Source organism: Adiantum capillus-veneris, chromosome 16 (assembly GCF_014529385.1).
Source record: "Adiantum capillus-veneris isolate H3 chromosome 16, ASM1452938v2, whole genome shotgun sequence".
Taxonomy (NCBI): Eukaryota; Viridiplantae; Streptophyta; class Polypodiopsida; order Polypodiales; family Pteridaceae; genus Adiantum; species Adiantum capillus-veneris.
Window position 1 is genome coordinate 60,527,131 of NC_140946.1, and position 26,473 is coordinate 60,553,603.

The 26,473-nt window shown below is 47.1% G+C and overlaps 1 protein-coding gene across 6 annotated transcripts in view; it reads right to left on the reverse strand.

The window, feature by feature from the left end:
• Positions 1-26,473, reverse strand: part of LOC147439140 (uncharacterized) — a 158,040-nt gene that overhangs the window by 69,441 nt on the left and 62,126 nt on the right. For 5 of the 6 annotated variants that reach the window (XM_086485046.1, XM_086485045.1, XM_086485043.1 and 2 more), the window contains 3 exons: positions 24,342-24,500; positions 23,989-24,110; positions 60-168 (listed from right to left, as the gene is read on the reverse strand). In XM_086485046.1, the coding sequence (XP_086341172.1) occupies positions 60-168; positions 23,989-24,110; positions 24,342-24,500 (390 nt within the window). Of the gene's footprint in view, positions 1-59; positions 169-8,719; positions 8,858-8,947; positions 9,108-23,988; positions 24,111-24,341; positions 24,501-26,473 lie in introns of those variants that run through there. The other variant, XM_086485047.1, reaches the window with a different exon arrangement.

Genomic DNA, 26,473 nt, shown 5'->3' on the forward strand with positions numbered 1-26,473 from the left:
TTAGAGCGTGGGAACATTCATAACCACTTGGTAGCATGCAAAAATAATATAGGACAGACCTTTCCAAGAACTTCTTCTGGTTGGCTCACAGTCATTGCATAGCCAAGGCTGAGAACTGCTACTCCGTCAATAAAAAGAAAACTCATCTGGCAAACAATTACTCCATACCTGAAATAATTGAACACAGAAACAAAGTAATGCAGCAGTGGAGACACGCAACAGATTTTTTTTGTGGATGACCACAGCTCAAAGTAAGAACACCAGAGGCTAGGTTCGTTCACACAGCTAGACATATTATAAGAAAAATTGTAAAGAGGTTGTACACATACAAATGCGGTACGAGTGCCTGCCATTAGGCTTTAGCAGCCAGCTGACTGCTGATTGCAGCTGATGGCATGAGCACCACTGCCTCTCCCCATATTAGTCTCGCATACGCGCTTGCAAAGCAGCAGCAAGCATTTCTGTATTTAGTAGGGTTTTGGTTGAACTTTCATCTAAGAGGGTTCCCCGGGCCTTGAATTGGAGGGGCCCTTTACCCATTTGGAGGGCCCAATATACTAGTGTGGGAGCCCTATACTTCCCAAGAGCCGGTCAGCATCATATTTTCTTATGGAGCAGCTTGCACAACCCACAGCAGCAGCTGAATTTTCGTCTGAACTATCGCCTGAAATTTTCGTCAGCAGCTGAAATTTTCACTGCAGGAGATTGTCATAGTGCAGAAAGTGGATGATCATCAGAGGGAGGTTGATGTGCAGGTTCGGTGCTTCTAATATCGAGCGATGCAGAAAACTCAAACAGGCTGACTTGGTGTAGCAAAATAGGTGGGGTGGTAAAGGTACGTACCCCCCAACAAATAGGTAGCGCTCACCACTGTTTCCTCAATTGTGGAATAGAAGTTTGTAAGGGGCACCCTTTACTTGATTGGAGGCACCTTTAGAGGGCCTATGGGGGAGCCCTCTTAAGCCTGAAGCCCAACCATAGAAGGGGCACAGTTAGGATGGATCTCTCTGTCCAGGATGTCAATGCCGAACACTAGCAGAGTCAATTATAAGAAGAAGCCCTAGACCTCATCTGTGGTAATCACACCAAAGCACTGGTGAAGAGCTTTCAAGGCTATGATAGCACAAGGTTTGTTACTTCAAAAACTTGAGGGGGTGAGGTTAGGTGATACACAACACATGGCCTTACTGATACAAGCCTATATCCCAGATCCTGGCCCCATATAGGGCAGTTATGATCAGGCGGTTTATATGAATCTTGGTCCTATACGGTCATAGCTCTTGCAAGATTTGAAGCTTAGAGAAGCAAAGATTTGCTATGTTGGAGATAGAATTACAAAAAGTAGATTTATGAATATACACACACACACCCCTCCAAAAAAAAAAAAAGCGTACACACATAGATTTGAAGCTTAGAGAAGCAAAGATTTGCTATGTTGGAGATAGAATTACAAAAAGTAGATTTATGAATATACACACACACACACACACACACACACCCCTCCAAAAAAAAAAAAAGCGTACACACATAGATAGTGTGTGCGCGTGCGCATGTGCGTGTGTATAGAGGTTAGAGGCCTCTTTCTCATTGGAAACTCCAAGTTTAGGAACAACTGAAAGAGGAGGTTGCAAATTAGACTGATGACATTCAGATTGCACATGTCCAAATTTCCCACATCAAAAGCATGAATTTGCAAATTTCCCCCATTTGAGCTTGAAGGCACGTTTGCCAATGAGAGGGTCCCCCGAGTTCACAGTAATACCTTCAAGGGTGGGAACATCCATGTCCCAAAGCACACAAAACCGATTGTATTGGCATCAAGTTTGGGAGGATACATCACTCTCCCCAAGTAAGAAGCAAGCATAGGAAGAAAGTGTCGCTTGGTGCCCGGAAAGTCAACTATTTCCACCCATATTGGGCACTTGTGATGGATGAGACTTTGGTAGTGTTTGGTAAGAGCTCAGGGCAATACATGTGTCATCTGAGTACCAAAAAACAATGGGGATAACTCAAGCAACATATTGCGGTATCAGTGTCTGCCAACAAGACCTCATAGAACCCTCTGGCGCCAAAGTAGACACCTCAAACTGCCTAGCATTTGAGAAGGAAATCTGCCCAATGGCCCACATCTTGTGCAGTAGGCAAATTACTCGAAAAGAACAAAATAACTACATTGAGAGCATACGGCACCATTGGGTCCATGAGAGCTAACTGAAATGAGCGCTTCAGTGGCGGGTTCCTGTCCCTCCCGAGCATTCCACGCACCCTCAAAATCCTCCAATAAGCAAGCTTGGATTTCATGCATTTTCAAGGACTCAATAGGCATCTGTTTCCTACGTTTGTAAGAGCTAATGATGGGCATGACGGAATCCGTTGTACAGTGAAGGGACATTTTCAGTAAACTAAGGACGTCGATTTTCTGATTCTTTGGAAACACCTATACACACACACCCTAACGAACACACAAGAGTTTCACACTTGGTAAGAAAACAAGCTCGTAAAAATTGTACATACCACACACACACACACACACCTTTTTTTTAATAGTAATGTTATATTGAATTACCAATGGAAAACCTCAAGACAAGGAAACCAATAGAAAATACTACAAATAGGAAATCAGAAACAATCAAAGTAGAGCTTGTAATGACTAGCGGGAAGCTCGTCCAAGTCATAGGCAACCTGAAGAGACTGTTGGAGAGATGTCTTGAACAAGGAAACATACTCCACTTGACTCTGCTAAAACATGAGGAAATTGCATGCTCTCCACACTGTATCTAACCCAGCCGAAAAAGTATGCATACAGCCGAAGCAAAGGCGGAAGCACTCCAAAGATTGTACGAGAACAAGACCACAACAAATGTGGAATGTTCTCAATGGTTGCACCACAGCAAACACATTGTGAACAGGCCACTCTTCGGGATTGCAAAAATTTTCCAGTCGGGAGAACCCCAACGATGCATCTCCACATGAACAATCGCTCCTTCAAAGGCAACTTAGCATGCCACACTTTCATAACTTTACTCCACCACCATGTAACACTCTTGTTCATATTCCATACCTTATACAATGTTCTTGGATCCAAGAAGATGACTGCAAATGGCAGTACACTTTCTTTGCAGATAAAGAACCAGCGTAGAGACAATCACAAATTTGATTCTCCGCTACCGGCGACGGAACGGGAGATATCAAGTCAACAAGATCCATGGTGTCCCACATACGCATGTAGTGCATCCCAAGCCCAAACATAAGGGCAACCAGTCGAAATGAGAGCACTTGTCCATCAGCGTCCATCACGTTAGTGATCCTGTCAATACCTTTCTAGAAGAGAAAGTAGGCCCGTCTAGGAGAGCGTTGAACAAGAGTTTGATCAAAAACTAGACTCCAATGTAAACTCTCCAATCTAAGTGAGTTTCAACAGGCGTCATCTCTCCCATGCCACAACAATTCCCGCGTGACCAATTTCCAATCCGCTACAAGACTAGAAGCAAAGGGGCATCCAGGTAGTGTGGCTTCAAACTTACCAAAAACCACATCCCAATATGATGGTTGCCAACGGCCAAAGGCTGGTGTAGAAACCGCATGAGAGCACAGAAACGCAAGCATCTGTGTCCAAGGTTGCTTTTGCTCAAACAGCACCAACAACAAAGTGGCCTTTCTTGATGTAACATGAGAACACAAGTGCAGAATATTCAAACCACCACAACGTTTTGGAGTACATAACTTATCCATCGCGAGTAAATGCAGGCACTTTCTTTGAGAGGAAGTAGACCAGAAGTGCTCTAGAATCCAAGACATGAAGGTCCGAAGATGACGGGGTGGCCAATGCAACATTGGTAGGAAAAATTGCATGTATGCCACTAAGATGGACTGCATATTACGAGTCTTACACGTAGCGGCCAAGTAGAAAATTTCCAATAGTGTAATTTAGACCTCAATTTATTCTCAACCAAAGTGGTCTCGTACGGTCACTCACAGCGAAGCGGTCCTCCAGTCTCCTGCTCAAGCCAACTCTACGCATCTCTGTGAAACTCCATCTAGTCGAGGGTCGCCAGGTGCCTCCAGCCTGAGGCACCCTAGCACTAAGCAGTTGAAGCAAGAACTCCTTCTAGGGCTCCTCTCTTGGAAGAAGTCCTCTTATGTTAAACTTCCCAAGAATGGCTCTGCTCTGCTGTGATGGATTTATGATCCCCAATTCTCCCTGAGGAGGAAGAATGATGAGCTGCCATGCCACTTTGGCCCGGGCTATCTGAGTGTCACGCCCTGACCAAAGGAAGTTCTTGATCAGCCTCTCTATTTGGCTCATACAAGAACTCAAAAAGATCCAACAAGAAGTGATGTACCTCATAGTAGCCAACATCATCTGGTTGGCCACTACAGCTCTGCCTGCCACAGAAAGTCGTGCGGAGCTCCAATGTAACAACTTCCTCCTGATGGACAAGAGGAGGGGAGCAATCTGCTACTCGAGAGACAAGTCCAAACCAACCTAACCCAAGTACCCAACTGCAGTCCCTGGGGGAATCCACTTAAAACCCTCACCTGGCATCCAGTCAGGCGTAGGAGCACTACCAACCGAGAAAGCCACTGTCTTTCTCCACTTTATCAATGCGCCTGATGCACAACAAAAAGTCTCGAGAGTCTGCTCACACCTGTGAAGGTTGGCCTCCTGGCCATCCAAGTACAATGCTGAGTCGTTTGCAAACTCAACGTCTAGTAGCTCATCTCCCAAATAGGGAGCGCTAAGCCACGTAAACCAACTTGCTGTGAAACCAAAAACCAGCTTATCACCTCAACATAGAACAAAAAGAGGAAGGGGGTAAGAGGGCAGCCCTGTCTGACCGAACGTGTGAGCATGAAACGATCACCTCTACCTCCTGACAAAAGTACTTGACTGTGTACCCGTCTGTACAGAGCTGACACACCTCTGAAATCTCTCCTGTGTGCAGGATGAATTGAAAAGCACTGCGAAAATCTGAGCCAAGCAAGTCCCAGTACTCCAAGAAAAAGCTGGCAGTCAAGCCATCCTCACCTAGACAGCTACCACGGGGAAGTGCTCTAAGAGCCGTGTGTAGCTCCTCTAGCTGAAGAGGTAGCTCAAGCCTCTGGCGCATCTCCTCAGTCACTAGACAAGGCATCTGTGCCCACACCTTCTCTCTGCATGCATCCCGACGCTCTGACTGAGGCTCCGTAGACAGTAGATCACGGTAAGTCTGTAGCAACTGCACGCATATCCTCTGGCTCTGAAGCAATTGACCCGTCTGGCCTCCTCGATTGGCTGACCTTGGCATGCATATGCCGGGGGCTCGCTGCCTCAAAGAAAGCGCCTATCACTCTGTCACCCACCTGGGTCCACTGAGATGCCTGTCGATGGAAAGCAAACTCATGGCGTCTCTCCTATGTACTGACGAGCTCCTGGCGAGCCTGCTGTAACTGCTCCTCCAACAAAGGACTGTCTGGATGCTGCTCCTAGATCCTCTGCAAGGAAGCAACGCCCCGTTGGAGACGCTGCTCCTCTCTCGCTGCAGCCAGGCAAGCCGAAGACTCCTGAAGAAAGAATCGACTAAGCTGAGCAAGTCCTAAGGCCACTCTGTCAACAGGAGAATCCTGCATGTCTAAGCTCTCTGTCCAAAGAGCCTCCACTCGCTCTCTGAACGCAGAGTCCAGCAAGACCCTCTCAGGGATGCGTAGCATCGTGCTCCCCCTCCTTTGCCTCTCAGTCACTGTGAGGATCATTGGTGCATGGTCCGAAAAGGAAGTCCCTGCCAGAATGCTAACTGTCCCACCCAAGTGACACAAGTGGTCACTAGTGTAGAAGCGATCTATACGAGATAGATTCACTCGTCCCACTCTGCGGTCTGAACGGAGAAGGCTAGGCTGTCTTGAGGCCTCACAAAGCTAGAATGCTGCCACACAACTGAAACCCGCAGAGTCATACAAAACCTCTCCCAAGCTGCCAGCTCAACTCCACGCACAGAAGTATGGCTACCACCAATCCTGTCAGAGGGGTCCTCCAACATGTTGAAGTCACCCCCTATGCACCATTGCTCTGCCTGCGGCAAAGACTCAACAATCTGAGACCAAAACTCTGCATGTGCACTCGCCACATTGGGCGCATAGATGTTCACGAAGCCCACGAGACAACCTTGAACCTACATAGTGATCCATTGAGCCCTGCCCGGCACAATAATCCCTCTGCCCACAATGGCCTGCTGCAAAGAATTCGCAATAGTCATACATACCCCATCCTGGATGCTTCCAGGTCCAAATGCAACTGACCAAAAAGTCTCATATCGTCCACGCAAAAGCTGACCACAACGTCTAATGCGGCTCTCACACAGATGATGCTCCTGTAGCATAAGAAGGTCAATCTCTCCTCCCACAAGGCATCGCTGAAGCTCCTGACGCAATTGAACCCTCTGACGCTGAAACTGGGGCCCACCTAATCTCTGTACGTTCCATGAGACGATCCTCATGGGAAGCCAGGGAGAACTGATGCTGCCGCAGCAGCTAACAGTGCTATCTTCAACGCGGACTTGGATGGGAGTGATCTGCATCTGAGCATCCTCGAGATAGGCGTGACTGCAAAGAGTGTCTAGCCCAAGCCCAAGTAGACCGAGCCGTGCGTGAAGCAACCTCCTCTGTCGAGGAGTCCTCATGTATGTGTACATAGCATGGCGGGCTCTGCATGTCAGCAAAGAAGTGAACCACAATGTGTCTACATCCTGCTGCGTCTGGAGGTGTCACAGGAAACTTGGCCAATGGCCAGAGAGTTTAGCTCGAGCGGGAGGAGATGAGGGAGCAGGGGGAGAAGGGGGAGAGGGGGATCGGCAAAGGTAGGAGGGCGAGATGGAGAGGGGGGGAAATCGGGTGGAGGAGGGGCTGTCGAGGGTGAGGCTAAGATGGAGGCTAAAGCAAGGACCTCGTCCTGCTGAAGAGAGTCAAATCGGTTCCCGTGGGAACGCACTGCTACTGGCCAGCCTGAGGACCACTCTGAGTGCCAGGCTGGCGCGATGGCCCCTGCCGACGTCGACCATGAACCTGCTGCCAGCCCTCCTCTGCTTGAGCCCCAAGCTCGGAGGGTGGCTCTGCCTGCGTACTCTGTGATTTTGTCTACTGTTGATAGGCCAGCCCTTGAGGGCTGGGGCTGGGGCTGGGGGCCTGTGGTGTAGGTCGAGGCCTCCTCCGTGGACAGGCCTTCGCAAGATGGCCCATTTGTCGACAAATGAAACACTGATTCGAGAGGCCCGAATACTCCACGCTCTGTTGGAACCAACCCCCACTCGCTCGAGGAAGTAGGATGACCTTCGGGATAGTGTGGGTGTCCCTAACCAGAACACGTACTCAGGGAATGCCGGCCGCCTTGGCAGCTATTGAGGCTGCCGTGCGAGGTGTCTCCAGGACAGTCCCAATATCTGAGCCTATCCTCGACAAAAGTGGTAGGTACTCCCTCCTCCACCAGAACATCTGAAGCTGGGTCAAAACCGTGTCTCCACTGTCGAAAGTGGGCTCGAACTGCTCGGATGGTCAAGGGGCTCGTCGCGATGACCTTGGATGCCATCTCGGAGGTCTCAAACTCTATCTGATAGTAGCCGCGTCCGAAGAATTGAACGTCCAAGATCTTGCCCACCTCTGCGAGAAGGCGGGCCTGGAGAAGATCAGGCAGATCTCCTCTGCTGAGTCTAGTGCCGAGAATCTTGCAGATGACAGAGGTCGCCTGGAGGCGCTCCACCTCTACTGCGAGGCTCACTTGCTCTATTGGTAAAAGAGCAAGTCGGATGGTGGGCTCTGCAGGGTTGGGCTAGGGAGCTTCTGAGGAGTCCCTCTGGGGCGGAGCATGAGCCTCTATTTGTGTCTGTTGCTGTGATGGAAAGGGGACGCGTGAAGACAAACACCTGCGAAACCCAGCGAGTAGAGTCCTAACGAGAACACCACTGCAGGGCTAAACAGAGCGAGGCCTTTGGGGGGGGGGGGGGGGGGGGGGGGGGGGGGCTAAAGGTGCGCAAACGGGAGGTGGGCGGACTGAGGGGGCTGTGGGCTGAGCAGGCTGAGGGGAGGCGGACAGAGGTAGAGGCCGGCTCAAGCAAGGGGAGGGGTGGAGGAGGTGAGCTGGCGGGAGTGGGGGAAGGGCGAGAGGGGCTGGCGCATGAGTGCGCAATGCAAGGCAGGGGTGGTGCGAAGCGAAGCGGGGGGGGGGGGGGGGGGTCAGTGATGACAAGGGGGGGCAGCGTACAGCAACAGCGAAAGCATTCGTCTCTAGCGATTACCAAAATGGATTACCAAGGACTTATCTCACTTGTATGTGATGCGCTCATTCACACATTGCATCCATGTGGATTTGAATTTACAATACTACAATATAAAGAGTCAAGACTCAAAGACTAAAGAGAATGAGCATTACATAAACCGAAATAATCATTGATAAGTAGAGAGTCAAGACTCAAGATGATACAAAAAAGTGGGGGGACCAAGGGCTACAAAGTACTCAAAAAGTGGCACACCATACTGGAGAGACTAAATAGTAAAGTCCAAAGTAACTAGTCTAAGAGCTTCTAGTCACTAATGCTCTCACCTCTTCCTCACAAGAGTCGAAGGATGACCGCTCATATTCAAACTAATTAAAGACTAGAGTATAGAAAATGGAGTAGACTATGTAGTATGGAGTCTCGAGTGGTGACTCGTGATTATAATTTATAAATTATACCTGTCGAGCCATAGGCGTCTCATGCATAGAGCGCAACATGCGTGAATTGGAGCTACAATAGATAAGTCGCTTTAATTGCTTCATTGAGAGCTTGTTTCGGATTTTGGTGTCAATGAGGGAGTATGCGGACCACTCACATGCTTCCGATGAGCAATCCTAAAACACATCAAGAGAGGCATAAGCTATAAGAGACTATAGTTAAAGAGACTAAGCACAAATTGTAAAAGTTTAAGGCTTGCCACTTACTTGACAAAGAACCCTCAAAGTAAGTCTTTTGTGAGTGGGCAATTGATAGCCAAAGCTCTCCCACCAAAATGAATGGAAATTCCTTCTCTAGCCTCTTACTCATTGCCTTGCAATTTGAAGCATTGTCAGTAATCACTTGCACGACATGCTCCGCACCAACCTACACAAGAAGTATTTGTGACAAAGAGAGTTAAAACTTAAAGCATACGACTCATTGGCAATTGCTCAAGACATAAAGGCTCGGTTTACGGTTTTACCTCAAGAATGGCTTTACGGATGTGCTTCCAAATGAATGCCCCGGTCACTTTCTTCCCTCTCGAACCCGCATCCACCGCCCACAAGAAGTACAAGCCAAGAGGACAAGACACAAGAATGTTGATAATGCCCCTCTTCTTGCGGTAGCTCCATCCGTCAGAGAAAAGAGAGCATCCATACTTTGCCCAACCCGCACGTACGGGCTCAAGTGACTTGTCAATCCTTGCCCTCTCTTCATCTAGCTTTGTTCTCATGTCTTGGTATGACACACCTATCCACCCCTCGCATGGACCATAGTTACCCGGAATGGGAACGGGAACAGGAGGGTCCGGAACAAGACGGGAACGGGGAGGAGGGGGGGGGGGGGGGGGCGGAACGGGAACGGGGCCGGAACGGTCCACCTAGAGTAAGACTTGAATTACCTCCATTCAGCTTAGTCCCAAATAAACTCCTAAACAACCCCAAATCAGCCCCCTAACCTGCCCTCAAAGTGCACCAAGTATGTTCCCCGAACAGCCCCAAATCTGCCCCCAAAAGCCCACTTTTTTCCCCCCAAATGCCTACTTTTGCCCGTTCCGACCCAAGTTTCGTTGTTCCGCCTCATGTTCCACCTCATTCCTCCCATTCCGCAACACCGCCGGAACACCGTTCCGGTTACACCCCGTTCCGGAACGGCATTCCATTCCCATCTCCATTTCGGGAACGGCACTCGTCCGAAACGCCGTTTCAGAACATTTGGGCTGTGTTCCCCCCGTTCCCTGTTACACTGGCATGGACCAACTACGGCAATCGCTATAATCATCCTCTTCCATCGCTCCAATCGAAGAATATTGAAGAGAGATTGCATTCAATCACCGTGCGGGCAATCTCTATTTCCGCGATTCTTTGTCTCTCCTTGAGGAAAGACAAGGGGCCAGAGTATCCACCCACCAATTTAGCTAGAGAAGCTTGCTTTGCCATCTTCGGAGGCCGGCCACCATCACTTGAAAACGCCTTGGACTTCTTGGACTTCTTGGAGATGGCACCACCATCACATGAGGCCGCGGTGGCACCGGTAGCCATGGACATAGTTGGAGAGGCCTCTTCCTCCGAATCGGAGCAATCAACATCCGGCGAACGATCTTATCCGAGGTGACTCTACCCTTGCGTGTCTTCATTGGAAGGTACTTTCTCTTGCATTCCGCAAGGATATCTTCGGGGATATTAGGACATGGGCCCGCTTGTCCTCCCATCTTTGTCACGTGGATGATGGGACGGGTGACAAAAGAGGTCATACCTTTTGGGCAATATTTGCACCACCACTTGCAAGCGTTTTTCTTGCCCCTCCCACCCGCTCAAAATAGCGGCAATGCTTCTCAAAGGCTTCATGAAGAGGAGGCATTATGTAGTACGTAGCTACTAGTATCAATAGATTATAGAGAGAGAGAGAGAGAGAGAGAGAGGGGGGGGGGGGGGGGGGGGGGGGGGCACTTGGAAGGATGGGGTGGAGGTGGGAGAGGGGGAGAGAGAGAGAGGGAGACGTGAATTATGAGAGCCAAGATAGGAGCTTGAGAGGGAGAGAAGATGGAGAGCTTGTCACTTGAGACTCGAGAGCTTCAATGGGAGCTTGAGAGGGAGAGACCCAAGGGAGAGAAGATGGAGAGCTTGTCACTTGAGAGCTTCAATGGGAGCATTGAGAGGCTAGAGCTTGTAACTTGTGTTGAAGAACATGGTGGAAGAGTTGCTTAAATAAGAGGAGGAAGAGCATGGGAGAGGGAGAGCATGGGGCATTATGCATGCGAGAGGGAGAGCATGCAATGGGCATTGGTACACGGTTGCAAATATGCTCCAAAACGGCTCCCTAAACGGCCATTAACGTTCACTTTCAGCGTTCAAAAATTGCCGCCAACAATCACAAACGGCTACAAAATTCCGACGAACGGATCGTACTAAACGTACTGAACGGAATGTGACAGGCAGAATGGAACAAAACAATCCGTACGACGAACGAGAACTACCCTATTCTCAACCCAATCCAATAATTTTGCATTATTAATTGACCAAGCCATCGGATATCCAAGATGCCTCACAATTTGATCAGGCTTTACTCACCTGGCCATAGTACAGAGTGCCAATCCATTTGATGCAACGGTAACAATTTCGATTTTCAGAAATTCACTTGCAGACCTGCAGCCAACCCATATACATGTAGCGCTTCCATAATACATTGAACATTCTCAGGTCTATTTCTAGGCCAAAACATGGTTCGCATATGCTTGCTCCACAAAATGATCACGAGACGACAATTCCAATCTATGTTAATGGCCATATACCGTTAAGGAGTCCAGAACAACAAAGGATGAGTAGCAATAGCATAAAACATAGCACTCAAAGGGCATCCTTGCCTGACCAATTTACCAAGATCCCATAACCGAGTCAGTTTCCAACCGATTGACTATGCTCATAAAGAAAATAGACTACCCTACACATTCTGGACCCAAAGCCCAAAGCCGTCATGATCTGAGCAATGAAGTCCCAATGAACAGTGTCAAATGCTTTCTCTGTATCAGCCTACATGCCTGGCAAAAGCCCGTTGAGAATGATCCACCATGAAATCTGCCAATTGATTTTTATTGGCCGTCCATTGCCCACTATCGTCCCTAACCCTTTTGATAGAGATAGATTGCCTCAAATGATGCAAATGCTTAAAGAACTGCTTTGATGAACAGCATTTATCCATAAAAGCATACTGTTTCGATCTAACCTTCCATCTTTCAAGTTTCCTCATGTTATCATGTATCAAAGAAGCTTTTGCTGCACATAATTCCTCTTGTTCCAACTGAGTAAGCCTTCTAGTATCTGCAAGACTTTCTAATGCTTAACAAGTCACCTTATCTTCCTGTACTTTATCTCTCAACTGGTACATGTACCACGAACCATAATCCTTAATGACTGCTTGTATCTGCATGACAAAATGATACCAAGCCACATCCACATCAATAAACATTTGAGAGACAAGTGGAGGAATCACTGCTTCAATCAAGTTTTGGAATGCTTTGTGTGAAAGACATGCATTATTAATATGTAGCAACCGCTTACAAGGAAGCGGGGAATCTGTATTCAATGCCTCATAATGGATCAAGAACCAAAGATGAAAATGATCAGATAGAGTAAAGGAGCGATCAATTCTCATATCACATGCAAACATATTATATGGCAAAGTGCCCAATACATACCATCGATCCAATCGTGCTCTATATCCAGAGTGAGCATCATATGTAAAAGTATAACCCTCCTTCGAAGAGTGAATACTGACTCAGATTCAAAGCACCTGTGTTACCGACCATAGCATCCCAAGAAGAACATTCAGAGTTCAACATATGTGAGTGGCCAGTCGTATTGCCCGTGTTTGCAGGTGTCACAAGACGGGCACCAAGTGCCAATGGGAAAGAGCAGACTGAACAGACTTTTAGCACTTCAATAACAACTGAACTGAGAGAGAGAGAGAGAGAGAGAGAGAGAGAGAGAGAGAGAGAGAGAGAGACGACATGCCACACGGAGTGGCGGAATTCCACCCCAGAGAGTATTGGCCCCAAACCTTGGCACCCCTTCCGGTATTTCTTTATATTGCATCAACACAGTACAAGCCGGTACTCCAAACTCTGCACCTTCTCCAGGAAGCATGCCAGAGAATGAGCCCTAACCTCATATTTAAAGGCCCTTGGCTTGAAAAGCAGTTTACATGAAAAGCGTTCACACTCAAAAGCTTCTGGTTCAAAAGCAATGCCAAAAAGCTGCCAGCGTAAATCACAGAATTATGTACAACTGCCACGTCCTTAGTCAATGCAATTTTCGAAGCGTCCGTACTGCTGCCACGTCATCAGCTGCGCAAGTCTTTGTGTGGGTCCTGCTTTATTTTAATGTCTTTTATGTCACTAGGGCCCTATCGGACGGGGTCCCCATAAGTTAGTAGGACTTCTTCTTCTGTTACTTGTTCTTCTTAGGGTTTAGGCCCCTCGGCCGGCATCTGTAAGTTGGGTCCATTCTTCAGGGCTTTGACACGTCAGCAGTTTGTGAGATCCCCCCTTCTTGAAAGAAAGTAATCGTTCGTGATTACAACATATCTGCAAAACAACTCAAGTTAGCTCAAAAATTTCCGAGGGACAATCAATTTGCTTTTTTTTTTTTGTTAAGGAATTGGCTTCTCCGTTCTGCTCTTTTGATCAAGGAGTTGGCTTCTCCTTTCGGCTCTTTTGATCAAGGAGTTGGCTTCTCCTTTCGTCCAGTTCGTCACAAGAGGGGCACCACGTGCCAATGGAAAAGAGCAGACTGAACAGAACCTTGTTTGACCTGCATGCTTCCATTAGGATCCCAAGGCTTTGGCCTCACAGACGAAGAGGAGGGAGAGGCAGCATGAATTCCGACAATAGGAACAGCAGAGGGTGGCAATTTAAACAAAGACTCTTGGCATTGTGACTGCATATGGGTAGATTTACCACAGCTCAAACATGCACCTGTAAACTTTCCCCGATTAAGTTTAAATGGCCTTTTGCCTACCATTGAATCACTAGAGTTAATTGTAATTCCAGATGGCGTCGGCTTATTCGTATCCTACAACACGCAAAATCTATTGGAATTAGTATCAAAGTTTGGAGGGCATATCACTTTGCCGAACTGAGCAGCCAAAACAAGCAAGAAACGCTTCCAAGTACGTGGAAACCGACTATTTCCACCCAAACTTGACACTTATGTCGTATTAAACTATGATAATCTTTAGTAGGCACCCATAGCAATACATGTGTCATTTGCATGTTGAAAAACAAAGGCGACATTTCCAACAAACGGGAACAAGCGTCCATGTCTGCCAGTAACACGTCATAAAACCTACGGGTGCCAAAATACACCCCTCGGACTACTTGTCTTTTGAACAAGAAATCAACCCATTGACCTACATCTTGTGCCGAGGGCATCTTGCCAGGGAAAAACAAAATAATTGTATTCAACGTATATTGTGCAACCGGGTTCATAAGCTGCTGAATCGGAATAACCACTTTAGTAGCGGGTTGTTGGCCTTCCTAGGCATTCCGAGCATCTGCAAAATCCTCCAACAAACACTCTTTAATGATGTTTGTAGCATCCATCAAGGAAAGATCGACTTGTTTCCTACGCTTATATACAGCTTCTTCTGCCGTGACCAACTAGTATCACCATAGTCACAGGGACGCCCATTTTTAGGCTTCCCGTCGCCACTTGCCGTCCCGCCCTCTTTTTTACACTAAAAATCCATTTGAGCCCCGTCCCCCGTTCCCCGTCCCGGAATGCGTCCCTTGTGACTATGAGTATCACACTTACTACCTCAGTTTTTTTATTAATCAGAGTTTCTCTGTACAAAACATAAAGCTGTACATGAACGAGCTTCTGTTTTGCAGAAATTTGCACAAAAGGGTGCACCACGAGTGCTCACTCTTCTGAGACGCAATTCACTGCAGCAACAAATAACTGGAAGGCTGACCAAAAACTGAAGTAAACCTCTGCGCAGACTGAATTCCTGCACGCTCACAAGCACAAATCGAACCAGAGCTGCAGACAACCCTCACACTCTCACACACACACACACACACACACACACACGTGCGCGCGCGGGGGGGGGGGGGGGGGGGGGGGGGGGGGGGGGGGGGGGGGGGGGGGGGAGGGCACAAAACCGCTAGTAATCATTGGATAGCTAACTCTGCGTACGAGGCTATAGCAGGTCGAGGTAATTCTTGCGACCAAGCTGGGGCAAGCATTCACGCGACAGAGCTGGGCAAGAGTCTTCGATTTCGATGCACACACAGAAACACCACACACACACACACAGACCCACTACAGGCAGGCCTACACACTCGTGCTGAGCTTCTCCAAAGCTGCCGAAGAAAGTCTGCATAGGCGCAAGAAGTTCACATGAGAGGCTGAGGGCAAGAGACTCACGTGGCGGACACGAGGCAGGAGACTCGCATGGCGGACAGGGGGTAGGAGACTGGCACGACAGCCTGCCGGCAGGAGAGGACTTGCGCAGTACCACGAGGTTGTCCACACCACACACACACACACACACACACACACACACACACAAACAAATGCCTCTCTCTCTCTCTCTCTCTCTCTCACACACACACAAATACACACTTAAACATACCCAACCAAGTCCTTGGACGATTGTAGGCGCAAAAGGCAAAAGGAGATCAAGTCGGGGGGCAGAGACTCGATGAGGGAAAGGGAGGGTGCCATGGCGAGGATGCTGCGAGCAAAGGAAAGCTTGCATCTGCACATGACACTAGGAATAAGGGAAAGAATGTGGATTCAAGGGAAGGATCTCCTTGGCTGACCCCCAAGAAGGCCGTTAAAATACGCCCACAGCTTTCTCCTCGTAATTATGTACCTCTTGCTCTAAAATCTGCGGTGCAAAAACCTCTTCCTTGTAATGACAATCGCACTCTTGCGAATGCATGGAACAAGGTGGTACACGCTTACATAGATGTGGTAATTCATAGGCTTCTTCATCACGTGCAGGCTTTACTTCCTTTGATGCAGGCATACACAATGCTGTACTCGAGTTGCGGCCTCTTGATGTTGATGTGCCTATGGGCACGTCAACTTAGTCCCTTCCTTCCTTTGCCTCTCTCTCAAATGCATAGTTGTATAAAATGCATTTCATATAATGTGCATGGGTTATGCAACCCTGACAAGTGGAGATTAACTTGGCATTACGTACAAACATGTAAGGCAAAGATTGTTGTTTTGCAAGAGCACAATCAACATGAATTTGGTGGGCAATGTCAGTATTTTGCCAGCTACTAGATAGCATATGCTGGTTTATCGGGCTTTTCAGGTGTTTTGACTAGGGTTAGGCATGAGCTACAGCCAATTCTTGCGAACAATGATCCAATGGGTTGTTGGATGGTGGTTCAATGTATAATCAATGGTCAAATTTATGGTGGCGTCTATGCGAATACAACCTCGGGGAAACGGGCTTCTTTATGGAATGCAATGCCTTCTTATCCATGGCTCTCTAATGCTCTACTTTGTGGTGACTTTAACAATGTGCCCGCTTTATTTGATAACACCACAGGACATTCACACATGTTGAGTGTGTAATTGCAGGCTTGGACAGATCTTATTGCATGCACACGGATGTTGGATTTGTGCAGCCTTTTGCATCTGAATGTTTTTGGGTAGTCTCCATGAGTTTCTTGTCATGCCATTCGGTCTCACAAATGCTCATGCCACGTTCTATAGAATGATAGACATAATATTTAGACCACATAGAAACTTCGGTGGTATGTTCTTTGATGACATGATTGTCAGTTCAAAGTTTAAAGAGGAGCATAGGGATCCCTTGACCACAATTTTCAATGAGCTACGCAAGAAAGGGCTATTCATTAATGCGAAGAAGAGTGAATTCTGTTTGGAAGAGATTCACTTCCTTGGGCATATTGTTTCAAAGGATGGGGTACGTATGGATCCCGCCAAAGTGGAAGCAATTAGGTCATGGCCAGACTTGAAGTCCGTATATGATATTCGAAGCTTTCTAGACTTATGCTCCTATTACAAGAGGTTCATCCAAAATTTTGCTAAGATTGCTTCTCCACTCCATGCACTACAAGGGAAAGGAGTTACTATCAAGTGGATAGCCTAGGAAATTCTAGCCTTCAAACACTTGAAAGAGAAGCTGACTTCAGATCCCATAATCATTTTGCCAAATCTTACGAAACCTTTTGTGGTTCAATGTGATCCTATGGCCACAGTCTTGGTGCAGTTTTAATGCAGAATGGCCAAGTACTCACATATGAGAGCAGAATTCTTTTGAAGACCGAAAAGAACTTGCAAGTTTATGAGAAAGAACTATTGGCAATAATTCACGCTCCACTAGTTGGAAACACTATCTGTTAGGGGCTGATTTTGTTGTCCAAACAGATCATCAAACCTTGCGATACTTTCTACACAAACGAAGTTGTCTGAGAAACACATGCGATGGGCAAACATCTTGTCAATGTTCCATGTCCAGATTGTGCATGTGTAAGGGAAAAAGAACGTGGTGGCTGATGCGTTGTCACGGAAGTCCCAAATTTCGGCAATGTCAATTCCATACCATTGTGAACTAGACGAAATGAAGACATAATATGTTGAAGATTCAGATTTTGCAAGGATTTACCATCAGCGTATTGATGGGCAACATCATGAACACTAGATACTTAAGAATGAATTTCTCATGATGCATGGAAAGTTATGCGTTACTAAACAGTTGCGGCCAAAGGTTTTGATGGAAAGTCATGATGCTGGGCATCGTGGAATTGATGCGACAATGAAAGGGGTTGAGGCATTCTTCTATTGGCCAGCTTTGCGTCAAGATGTTGACACATTTGTAAGATCATGCTTGGTATGCTAAAAAGTCAAATTTGGCAGGCAAAAGCAACCGGGATTGTTGCAGCCATTGCCGATCCCTGATAGGCCATGGGAAAGCATAGGGATGGACTTTATCTTTGATCTTTCAAAGAGCGCAAACAGGCAATGATGGGATTTGGACTATTGTTTATAGGTTCAGTAAGCAAGCCCATTTCATTCCTATTACAAAGAAGATAAAGCCAGAACACATTGTCAAGATATTCATGAGCAATATCTTTAAGTATCATGGGATGCCTCAATCAATTGTCATTGACAGGGATCTACATATGAGGAGTCTTTTCTGGAAGGCATTGTTTGAGAACATGGGCACTACGCTAAAGTTCTCATCTTCGTTTCATGCACAAACTTATGGAAGAGGCAAAATCTATTGTCCTAGATCTGCTCAAATGTTATGTATCAAAACACAAGGCAACTTGGGAACATCATCTCCAATTGGTTGAATATGCTTACAATAACACTGTGCATACATCAACAGACAAGGCATCATTTGAGACAGTGGAAGGAGGGAATAAAATCCCACCCATTTTGCAAACTAGAAACAAGATATTTGAGGCAGACAAATATGTGCAAGATATGGATGAAACATATAGGAAGATAAAGATTGCTCTCGAGAAGACTAAGGCAAAGCAAAAGAAAGTTGTTGATCGTCACCGTCGTGAACTTGTCTTTTCACTTGGTGATTAGATACTCTTGCGTTTTGAAAAGGCCAAGTTAAGGAAAAGGAAAGGCGAGGAACGTTTGTTTCCAAAGCTCAATATGCGATATTATGGTCCTTTTCAGATTTCGAGAAAGATCAACGATGTAACTTACAGGTTGAAGCTACCAAAAGACTGGAAAATACATAATGCATTTCATGTCAACCTGCTAAGGCCCTTTGTTGGTGATGTGCCAAAGAATATGCTTGATGAGGAACAGCCCGAAGTGGAAGAATTGGATGAGATTCTTGTTCCTGAACAAATATTGGCACATTAGGAAAGGCAGGTTAAGAGGAAAGGTTGCAAGACGCTACTTGGTGAAGTTCAAGAACTATCCATCGTTGGATGCCAAATGGATGGAAGAGTCCGAACTGGTTGATTTCACCTCAGTTGCTGCATTGTATCTTGAAGCCTTTCAGATGGAACCCACAGTGGCTTGATGTAGCTCTATGGAGCAATGTGAGAGCATGATTCATGATGATCAAAGGAGTAGGTAAGCAATTGTTTCTACTCTTTCCATGCAGCATTTGACTAAAGAAGCTTGTCCTTGAGAGTACACCAAAAACTTATATGCTTAATATATGTGTGGTAGCCAGGTTGGTGGGATTGTTTAATCGTCCAACGCTACATTCTGGAAGCATGTATATCTTTGATTCCCATCATAAATAAATGTGATATCAGGAGATATCAGCATGTATTATTGGCACGTAAGCGAGGTTGCTTGCAGTATTTCAAGGGTGGGGTATGTCACCACGAGGTGTATTTTTCTCATTGCCTTCTCTAAATATGTACTACATAATTTTATTTATTTTAGTTTTACTTGTTTTCCCGGAAACCCTTGAAAAGATGCAAGCGGACATCGCATGGCCAGTGTGAAACAGTTGCGACCAAACGGGTTTCTCACATTGGGAATGTAGGTCGGTCAGACTGGGACTGGTTGGGCCAGGTAGCATTGAATTATGACAAGTATGGAGGCCTGTGTGTGCCAAAATGGAATTTGGGCCACTCGGCAAGTCACTTACAACTTTATAAGTTGGTGGGTACTAGAAATTAAACCAAAAGGAGCAAACTGGACATATGGCAGTAGGAGAGCAATCTGCAGGTCAACACACAATTCCAAAAGTCTCACTCATGAGGAGGGCGCCCAAAAATTGAGAGGGAGGCTGATTTTTATCATAAGTAAACTACAGTGTGTGTGTGTGTGTGTGTGTGTGTAGTGAGTGACAATTCACTGTTTGAGTTAGTATGCTTGAAAGTGTGTGTGGAGGGTGCGTGCAGAGAAATCGTGGGAGTCGCACGCAAGTGTGTGCTCTCTGAGCGTGCAGGTGTGTGAGCGCGTTGGTGTGTGGACAGACAAGTAGCAGTCACGCGCTGGTGAGTAGCAGCAACAGCGACAAACAGAGAGTCAACAGCAGCTTTCGCAACAGACAGAGAGTCAGCTGGTACTGTTCGCGTGCTGGTGAGCAGCAATTGTAGCAAGAGACAGAGAGACAGAGCTAGAGCTGTTCGTGCGCAGGTGTGCAGCAACAGTAGCGTGATCTGTGTGAGCAGGCGCAGAGTTAGGGTTACAGTTAGGGTTTCGGCTCCCGCTTTTATCGAGGATTGATTCCGAGATTAGGAGAGTCTTGGAAACTGCCACAAACTCAGCCTACCGATACTGGCCAGGCACACCAGACAAGGACTCAAGGTGCACACGCAAGCACCTCTTCAGCAAGACGAGTGTGCAGTCAACTAATGGCTGACAACAGGCACAAAGTCGTCGCCGTCAAGGACAGGCTCGCCATACAAGCCCCCTTAGTGGCCAACCTACGACAGGCCAGCAGCATTCGGTTCCTACAAGGAACCATTTTGACACTCTTCAACACGATATGCCTAAGGAGACTCCTTCCACCTTAGCCTCGTCACCACCACCCCTCCCTCCTCCCTGCCCGCCGACTCGACCGCCCTGCCTCCATCTCCCCCTCCCCGGGGCCTCTCCCATCTCACCCACCAAACCCTGAGCCTCATCTTCCAGCCCCCGTCTCACACTCCACCACCGGCTCAAGGGACAAGACACTACTCAACAACTCAAAGGTCTCTTGGTGGCACTTTTTCCACGAGCCGACTCACTCAGCAAGGACAGCCCCACCCGAGGGCACCACTTTTGGTGCAGGCTTCTCCTTTTGAGTCAGTCCCCCAAGGGCTAAGCAGTTTTGACATTTGTCAGCAATAGCATTTTTTTGACTAAGACTTCACATGCTTTCTTGGTGACCCATCTCTCGAGAGCCTCCTAAAGCTTCTCGGACAAGTGTGGCCTCTCAAGCATAGTTACCCGAAATGGGAACGGGGAACAGGAACGGGAGGATCCAGAACGGGACGGGAACGGGGAGGAGGAGGGGGACCCGGAAAGGGAACGCAGCCGGAACGGTTAAAGTAAGGCTTGAATTACCTCCATTCAGCTTAGTCCCAAATCAACTCCTAAACAACCCCAAACTTGCCCTCAAACTGCCCCAAATATGTTCCCCCAAATAGGCCCAAATCTGCCCCCAAATGCCTACTTTTTTGCTCGTTCCGCCCCCTTCCCCCCTATTCCGCTTCCAGTTACACCTTGTTCCGGAATGGTGTTCCTTTCCCAGTTCATTTCGGGAACGGGACTCGTTTGGAACGTCGTTATGGAATGTTTGGGCTGCGTTCCGCCCATTCCCTATTACACTGCTCTCAAGCCTTTGGCGCATCTCCTTAGTGACTAAGCAAGGCATCTATGCCCACAGGGGAGTGCCCTGAGAGCCTCCTAAAGCTCCTCGAGTTGGAGTGGCCTCTCACGCCTCTAGTGCATCTCCTCAGTGACAAAACAAGGCATCTGTGTGGACGCCTGCTCTCTGCATGCATCCTAGCTCTAATCGTGGCTCGATTGAAAGCAACTCACACTAAAAGTCAATAGCAACTACGCGCATATCATCGGGCTCTATGGCAACAGACCCATCCAGTATCCTCAATCGCCAGACACTAATATGCGTATGACAAGGACCCAACATCTCAAAAAACTCACAAGTAACCCCGTCTCCCACCTGAGTCCATTGAGATGTCTGACGATGGAGAGAAACTCGTGGCGTCACTCCTCAACGGTAATTAACTCCTGTCAAGCCTACCTGCTACATTTGCTCCTCCATCCAAGGGCTACGTAAGTGACATTCCTGCATCTGTTGTAAGGAAGCAATACGCCGGCTGAGCCACTTCTCCTCTCGAGCCACAGCAAAGCGGGCTGCAGACTCCTAGAGAAAGAAACGACTAGACTCCACAAGGAATGGCTGCTCTAGCAGCAAGATTGCCCAGTGTGTCCATGCTCGCTATTCACAGTGCCACAACCTGCTCTTTGAGCTCTGTAGCCAACAAAATCCTCTCCTGGATGCGTAGCATGAGATTGCCATTCGGCTGTCTATCTCACAAAGTAAGAATCACTGGCCCATGATTTTGAAAAGTAGTCCCTGCCAAAATGCATACTGAACCGGCCATGTCACAGATGTGGTCACTAGCGTAAAACGATCTATCCTGGATAGATTCACCCCTCCTACCCCCAACACATTCTACACACTTAGGAGATGCCAGATAGCATGAGTGAGGGTTTGATCCCCAAGGAGGGGGGCTCTTTGGACGAGATTTGGCAATGACGGACTATCACCATTCTCAACTCAGCCAGTGGCCGCTCTAGTAGCAAGATCGCCCAGTGTGTCCATACTCGCCATCCACAATGCCACAACCTGCTCTTTGAGCTCTATATCCAACAAAATCCTCTCCAGGATGCATAGCATGAGATTGCCACTCGGCTGTCTATCTCACAAAGTAAGAATCACTGGCGCATGATTCCAGAAAGTAGTCCCTGTCAAAATGCATATTGAACCGCCCATGTCACAGATCTGGTCACTAGCGTTGAACGATCTATCTTGGATAGATTCACCCCTCCTACCTCCAAGCACATTCTACACACTTGGGAGATGCCAGATAGCATGAGTGAGGGTTTGATCTATCTTATCCCCAAGGATGGGGGCTCTTTGGACGAGATTCGGCAGTGATGGCCCATCACCATTCTCAAACTCAGCCTACAAAATTCTAGCAAAGGCTCTAAGTTTGAGAATTCAACCGCTACTCGAGAGCATCACACATGAGACACAGATTGGTTTTGTCAAGGAGCGTAGCATCCTTGACAACATTTTCAGCTGTTGGGAGGCGATTGCTCTCGCTCGTCTCCGAGGAGAGGATCTTGTGGTGATTCTTCTCGACTTTGAGAAGGCTTCCTTGAGGGCACTATACGCCGGAAGGGATTTTCAAATGCATGGATTAGAGGGGTGTCATCTCTCTACAAGTGTACGCACAACCAGGTGCTGCTGGCAGGGGGAAGAAGGGAAAGTTTCATGCTCACACCATCGGTACGACAAGGATGCCCTCTTGCCCCCTTCCCATTCCTTTTCTATGCTGAGGCGATGAGTAGATTTTTGACTTCACACGAGATTGGTCGGCATGGACTACAGCTACCTATTCGGGAGATGAGCTGTTGGACGTTGAGCTTGCCGATGACATAGGCATGTCTCTAGAGGGCCGGGAGGCCAATTTGCACAAGTGTGAGCAGCCTCTTGAGGTGTTATGTGGTGCATCAGGAGCATTGATTAACTGGCGAAAGACAATGACTTTCAAGGTTGGTCATGCTCCCACGCCCGATTAGTCGCCTGGAGAGGGATTTAGGTGGATAGCCCTAGGTTGGTCTGGATTTGTCACTAGAGGAGCAGATTGCTCGCCTCCTCCTGTCCATCAAGAGGAAACTGCTCCATAGGGGTTCCGCACGGCTTTCTCTTGCTGGGAAGGCTGCAGTGGCCAACCAGGTGCTTTTGGCTACCATGTGGTACATCACGTCTTGCTGAATTTTCTCGAGTTCTTGCTTCAGCCATTTGCAGAGGTTGATCAAGAACCTTTTGTCGTCAGGGCAAGACACAATTTTCTCGGGCCAAAGTTTCATGGCACGTTATTACTTTACCTTGTTCTCAAAGAGGGTTAGGGATCATCGACCCAACACGACAGAGCAGAGCCCGCCTTGGGAAACTCATTGTCAAAGGTCTCCTTCCAGGGGAGGAGCCCTAGAAGGAGCTGTTGCTTCACCGGATTCGTGCATGGGTCCCACAGATGCGCGGCACATGGAGCTCTTCCACTTGCTAGATTTTCACATAAATGCGTGGAGTGGGCCTGAGAAGGTGATGAGAGGACCATTTTGCTTTGAGCTTGCTTCAGTCTTGGGAGCAGCTGTGTACTGGCCTTGAGTAGCACTAGCCCTCATGCATTGAGGAATGCTTGAGGTAGCCACTTACATGGAACCCCTTGGTCAGCACACAGCAAGGTCACATGGTTGGTAGTCGACCTCACGTCTCTTGGGGTCCCATGGCAGAGGGTCCAGCCCGCACTTTTGGGGACTGGCTGCCGTTTACAGCACTTCCTGAGGAGATTTAGAGCCTTTAGCTGCAAGATTTGAGGGGTGTGCAAAGCAAGATTTTGGACTTTACAATTGCTTTGCTTACTGCTTACTAGTATTAACCTTCAGAATTGACTTATTCCAATCCAAACCATAACATTTCTATCTAAAAGTCGGCATTAGCTATTACAAAACAACCAAATCTAATTTGACATAATAATTATTGCAATACATACCAGTAGCTGCAAAGTTTGAAAATGGAAAATGTCAATCCATACATAATGAGGAATTTGTAGCATGCAAAAGACGTATGCAAAGCTCCCCGTCCTTCTCGAAGCAAGTCAACTGGTGATAATATCTAGCACAAAGTGTCAAACCCTGAATCAGGTAAAAGCTCTTAGGCAAAGTGCAAATTGTGAATTACATGACAGCAATGTAACTCTCAATACCTTTGATAACACCTAATTGCCTACGTGTGCACTCACAATGCGCAACACAAACATGCCCCAGATTGAAAGAGCTTTGGGGGGGGGGGGGGGGGGGGGGGGGGGAGTTTGTTCTGCGGAAATAATAGTTTGAAAGAAATCACCGATTTGTCTTTGGAAGTGAAAGGAGACACCACAGATGCGTCAGCCTCACTAAGAGCAATACCGGCATGAGCTATCCGTAATGCACCACAATCATTTCCACCATCCCCACACATACCCACAATGACTCCTCCATCACGATACATCTTCGTAATCCTTACCTGCGTAGACAGAAGTTTAAATGTTTAGAAGAGAAAAGAAACTAACCCACGGACCACCTAGAAAAATGTATTTTTGACTCGGCCACAAATTTCTGCATAATATTCCTATGTGATAGATACTCTCTCACCACCTAATTTAGAAAGAAAGTATCTTCAAGATATCTAATGAGACAAAGTAGAGTACAAAGAAAGCCAAACATATGCTCAGAACCAGTAACAGCCCACATTCATCTAATCAAGTGTTTTATTAGAGAAAAAAATTGCCATCCCTAACATCGATAAATCTATCAGCTCCATGATGAATCAGGAAAAGCCCACATTCATCTACAATGAATAGTTTTATTAGATTTAATATTGCCATCCACAACACAACAAAACTATCAGCTCCATCATGCATAGATCTTATAAAAGCTATGACATACCCACTAACATCATTATAAGCTCCCTTCACCACACACACCCCCTGCAAAAAAAAAGAACCCAAAAAACCGAGGTGTGTGCATTTATTTTGTGGCGATATATTATATTACTAGTGGGAAACTCAGACCGCAGAAGACCGTGACAATATTATGAAGCGTATGAGAACTGTTCTTGGAAAGCAAATGCAAGCAAGAAAGGCTTGAGATTGCTCGCAATGGATGATATGATTCCTTCAAAACAGTCTAGGGGGTTAAATATCCTGCATCTACACTTCTATTTTTCAGCTAGGAAGGGAACTTTTTGCCACTGCCAGTAAAGATCATTTTTCACACTGCATCTATGCTTCTATTTATCAGCGAGGAAGGAAACTTTTTGCCATTGCCAGTTTAGGTCATTTTTTTACACCGAGCAATCATTGGGAGCATCCAGCACAAAAAGAGGATTTACTGCCGCTATGTTGATCTCTGAAAAGCATTTGATACTATGCCACAGGCCAGACTGATGAGAAGACTACAGAATGTTAGGATCCCTATGGAGATACAATGGAGAATTTATGCCCTATTGAGACAAGTCTATATCGACAAGGTCCCAACCTTTTTCCAAAGAGGAGGGATGGGAGCTAGCTCAGCTGGGTGTTAATATCAATAGTGTAGGCGGATGGCATCCTACTACAACACTAACCCAAAAGGTTATTTGAATGCATTGCACACATAAAGATCTGAGGATGAATCCTCAAAGACCAAAGTTATGGTGTCACCTCAGCTGCTTGAGGGATGAGATCTGCATATCACTTTACGTTTAGCAAGGAGCATGTGGAATCCTGTAGACTGTCTAGTTGGGGATAACCCTCGAAGGGCCACAGTGCTCGTGACAAGAGACATCAGAGCCCCCATCAGGGGAGTAACATCTATAGCAGGAAAAGTATGGCATGCTCTGTACTGTGGGTATATGCAAGAAATCTAGGCTGACTTTTGAAACCCCTGATGGTGAGCATAGTCAAACTACTAAGACTGAGCACAGCCCATGAACTGTGCAAAATGACCTGGTTGCCCATAGCCCCATAGTAGGTTGTACTTGTCTCACTGGATCAGTCCACCCATATCCCATAGAAACTTGTGGCTGGTAATCTCTAGTCTACTACTGCTGAGTCCCCATATCACCCTGTAATAGCATATCACGAAACCCCTAAACTTGAGCTTTCAAATCGTCAATGACCAGGGATTTCACCCGCAAAGCATGGTGTAAAGCAAAGATGGTAGCATCCCATTTTGCTTTAGTGCTCTCAGCAACACGCAAGGATCCCTCTATCGCCACATAAGTGGCTGAATGACACTCTGAGTAGCAACCATCTTCTCTGGACCAAGCTCAACAATAGCAATAGCGTTCTTGGAATCTTGCAAGATCTTCTCAGACAAGTGTTTAGATTATGAAGATGACCCCTATCGCTATGATACATGATATCACACCAAAAGAGAAGTTTTGTGGTGAAAAACTAGATGTATCAGATTTTAAAGTGTTCGGATGTATTTCTTATGTGCACGTGTTGAATGAGT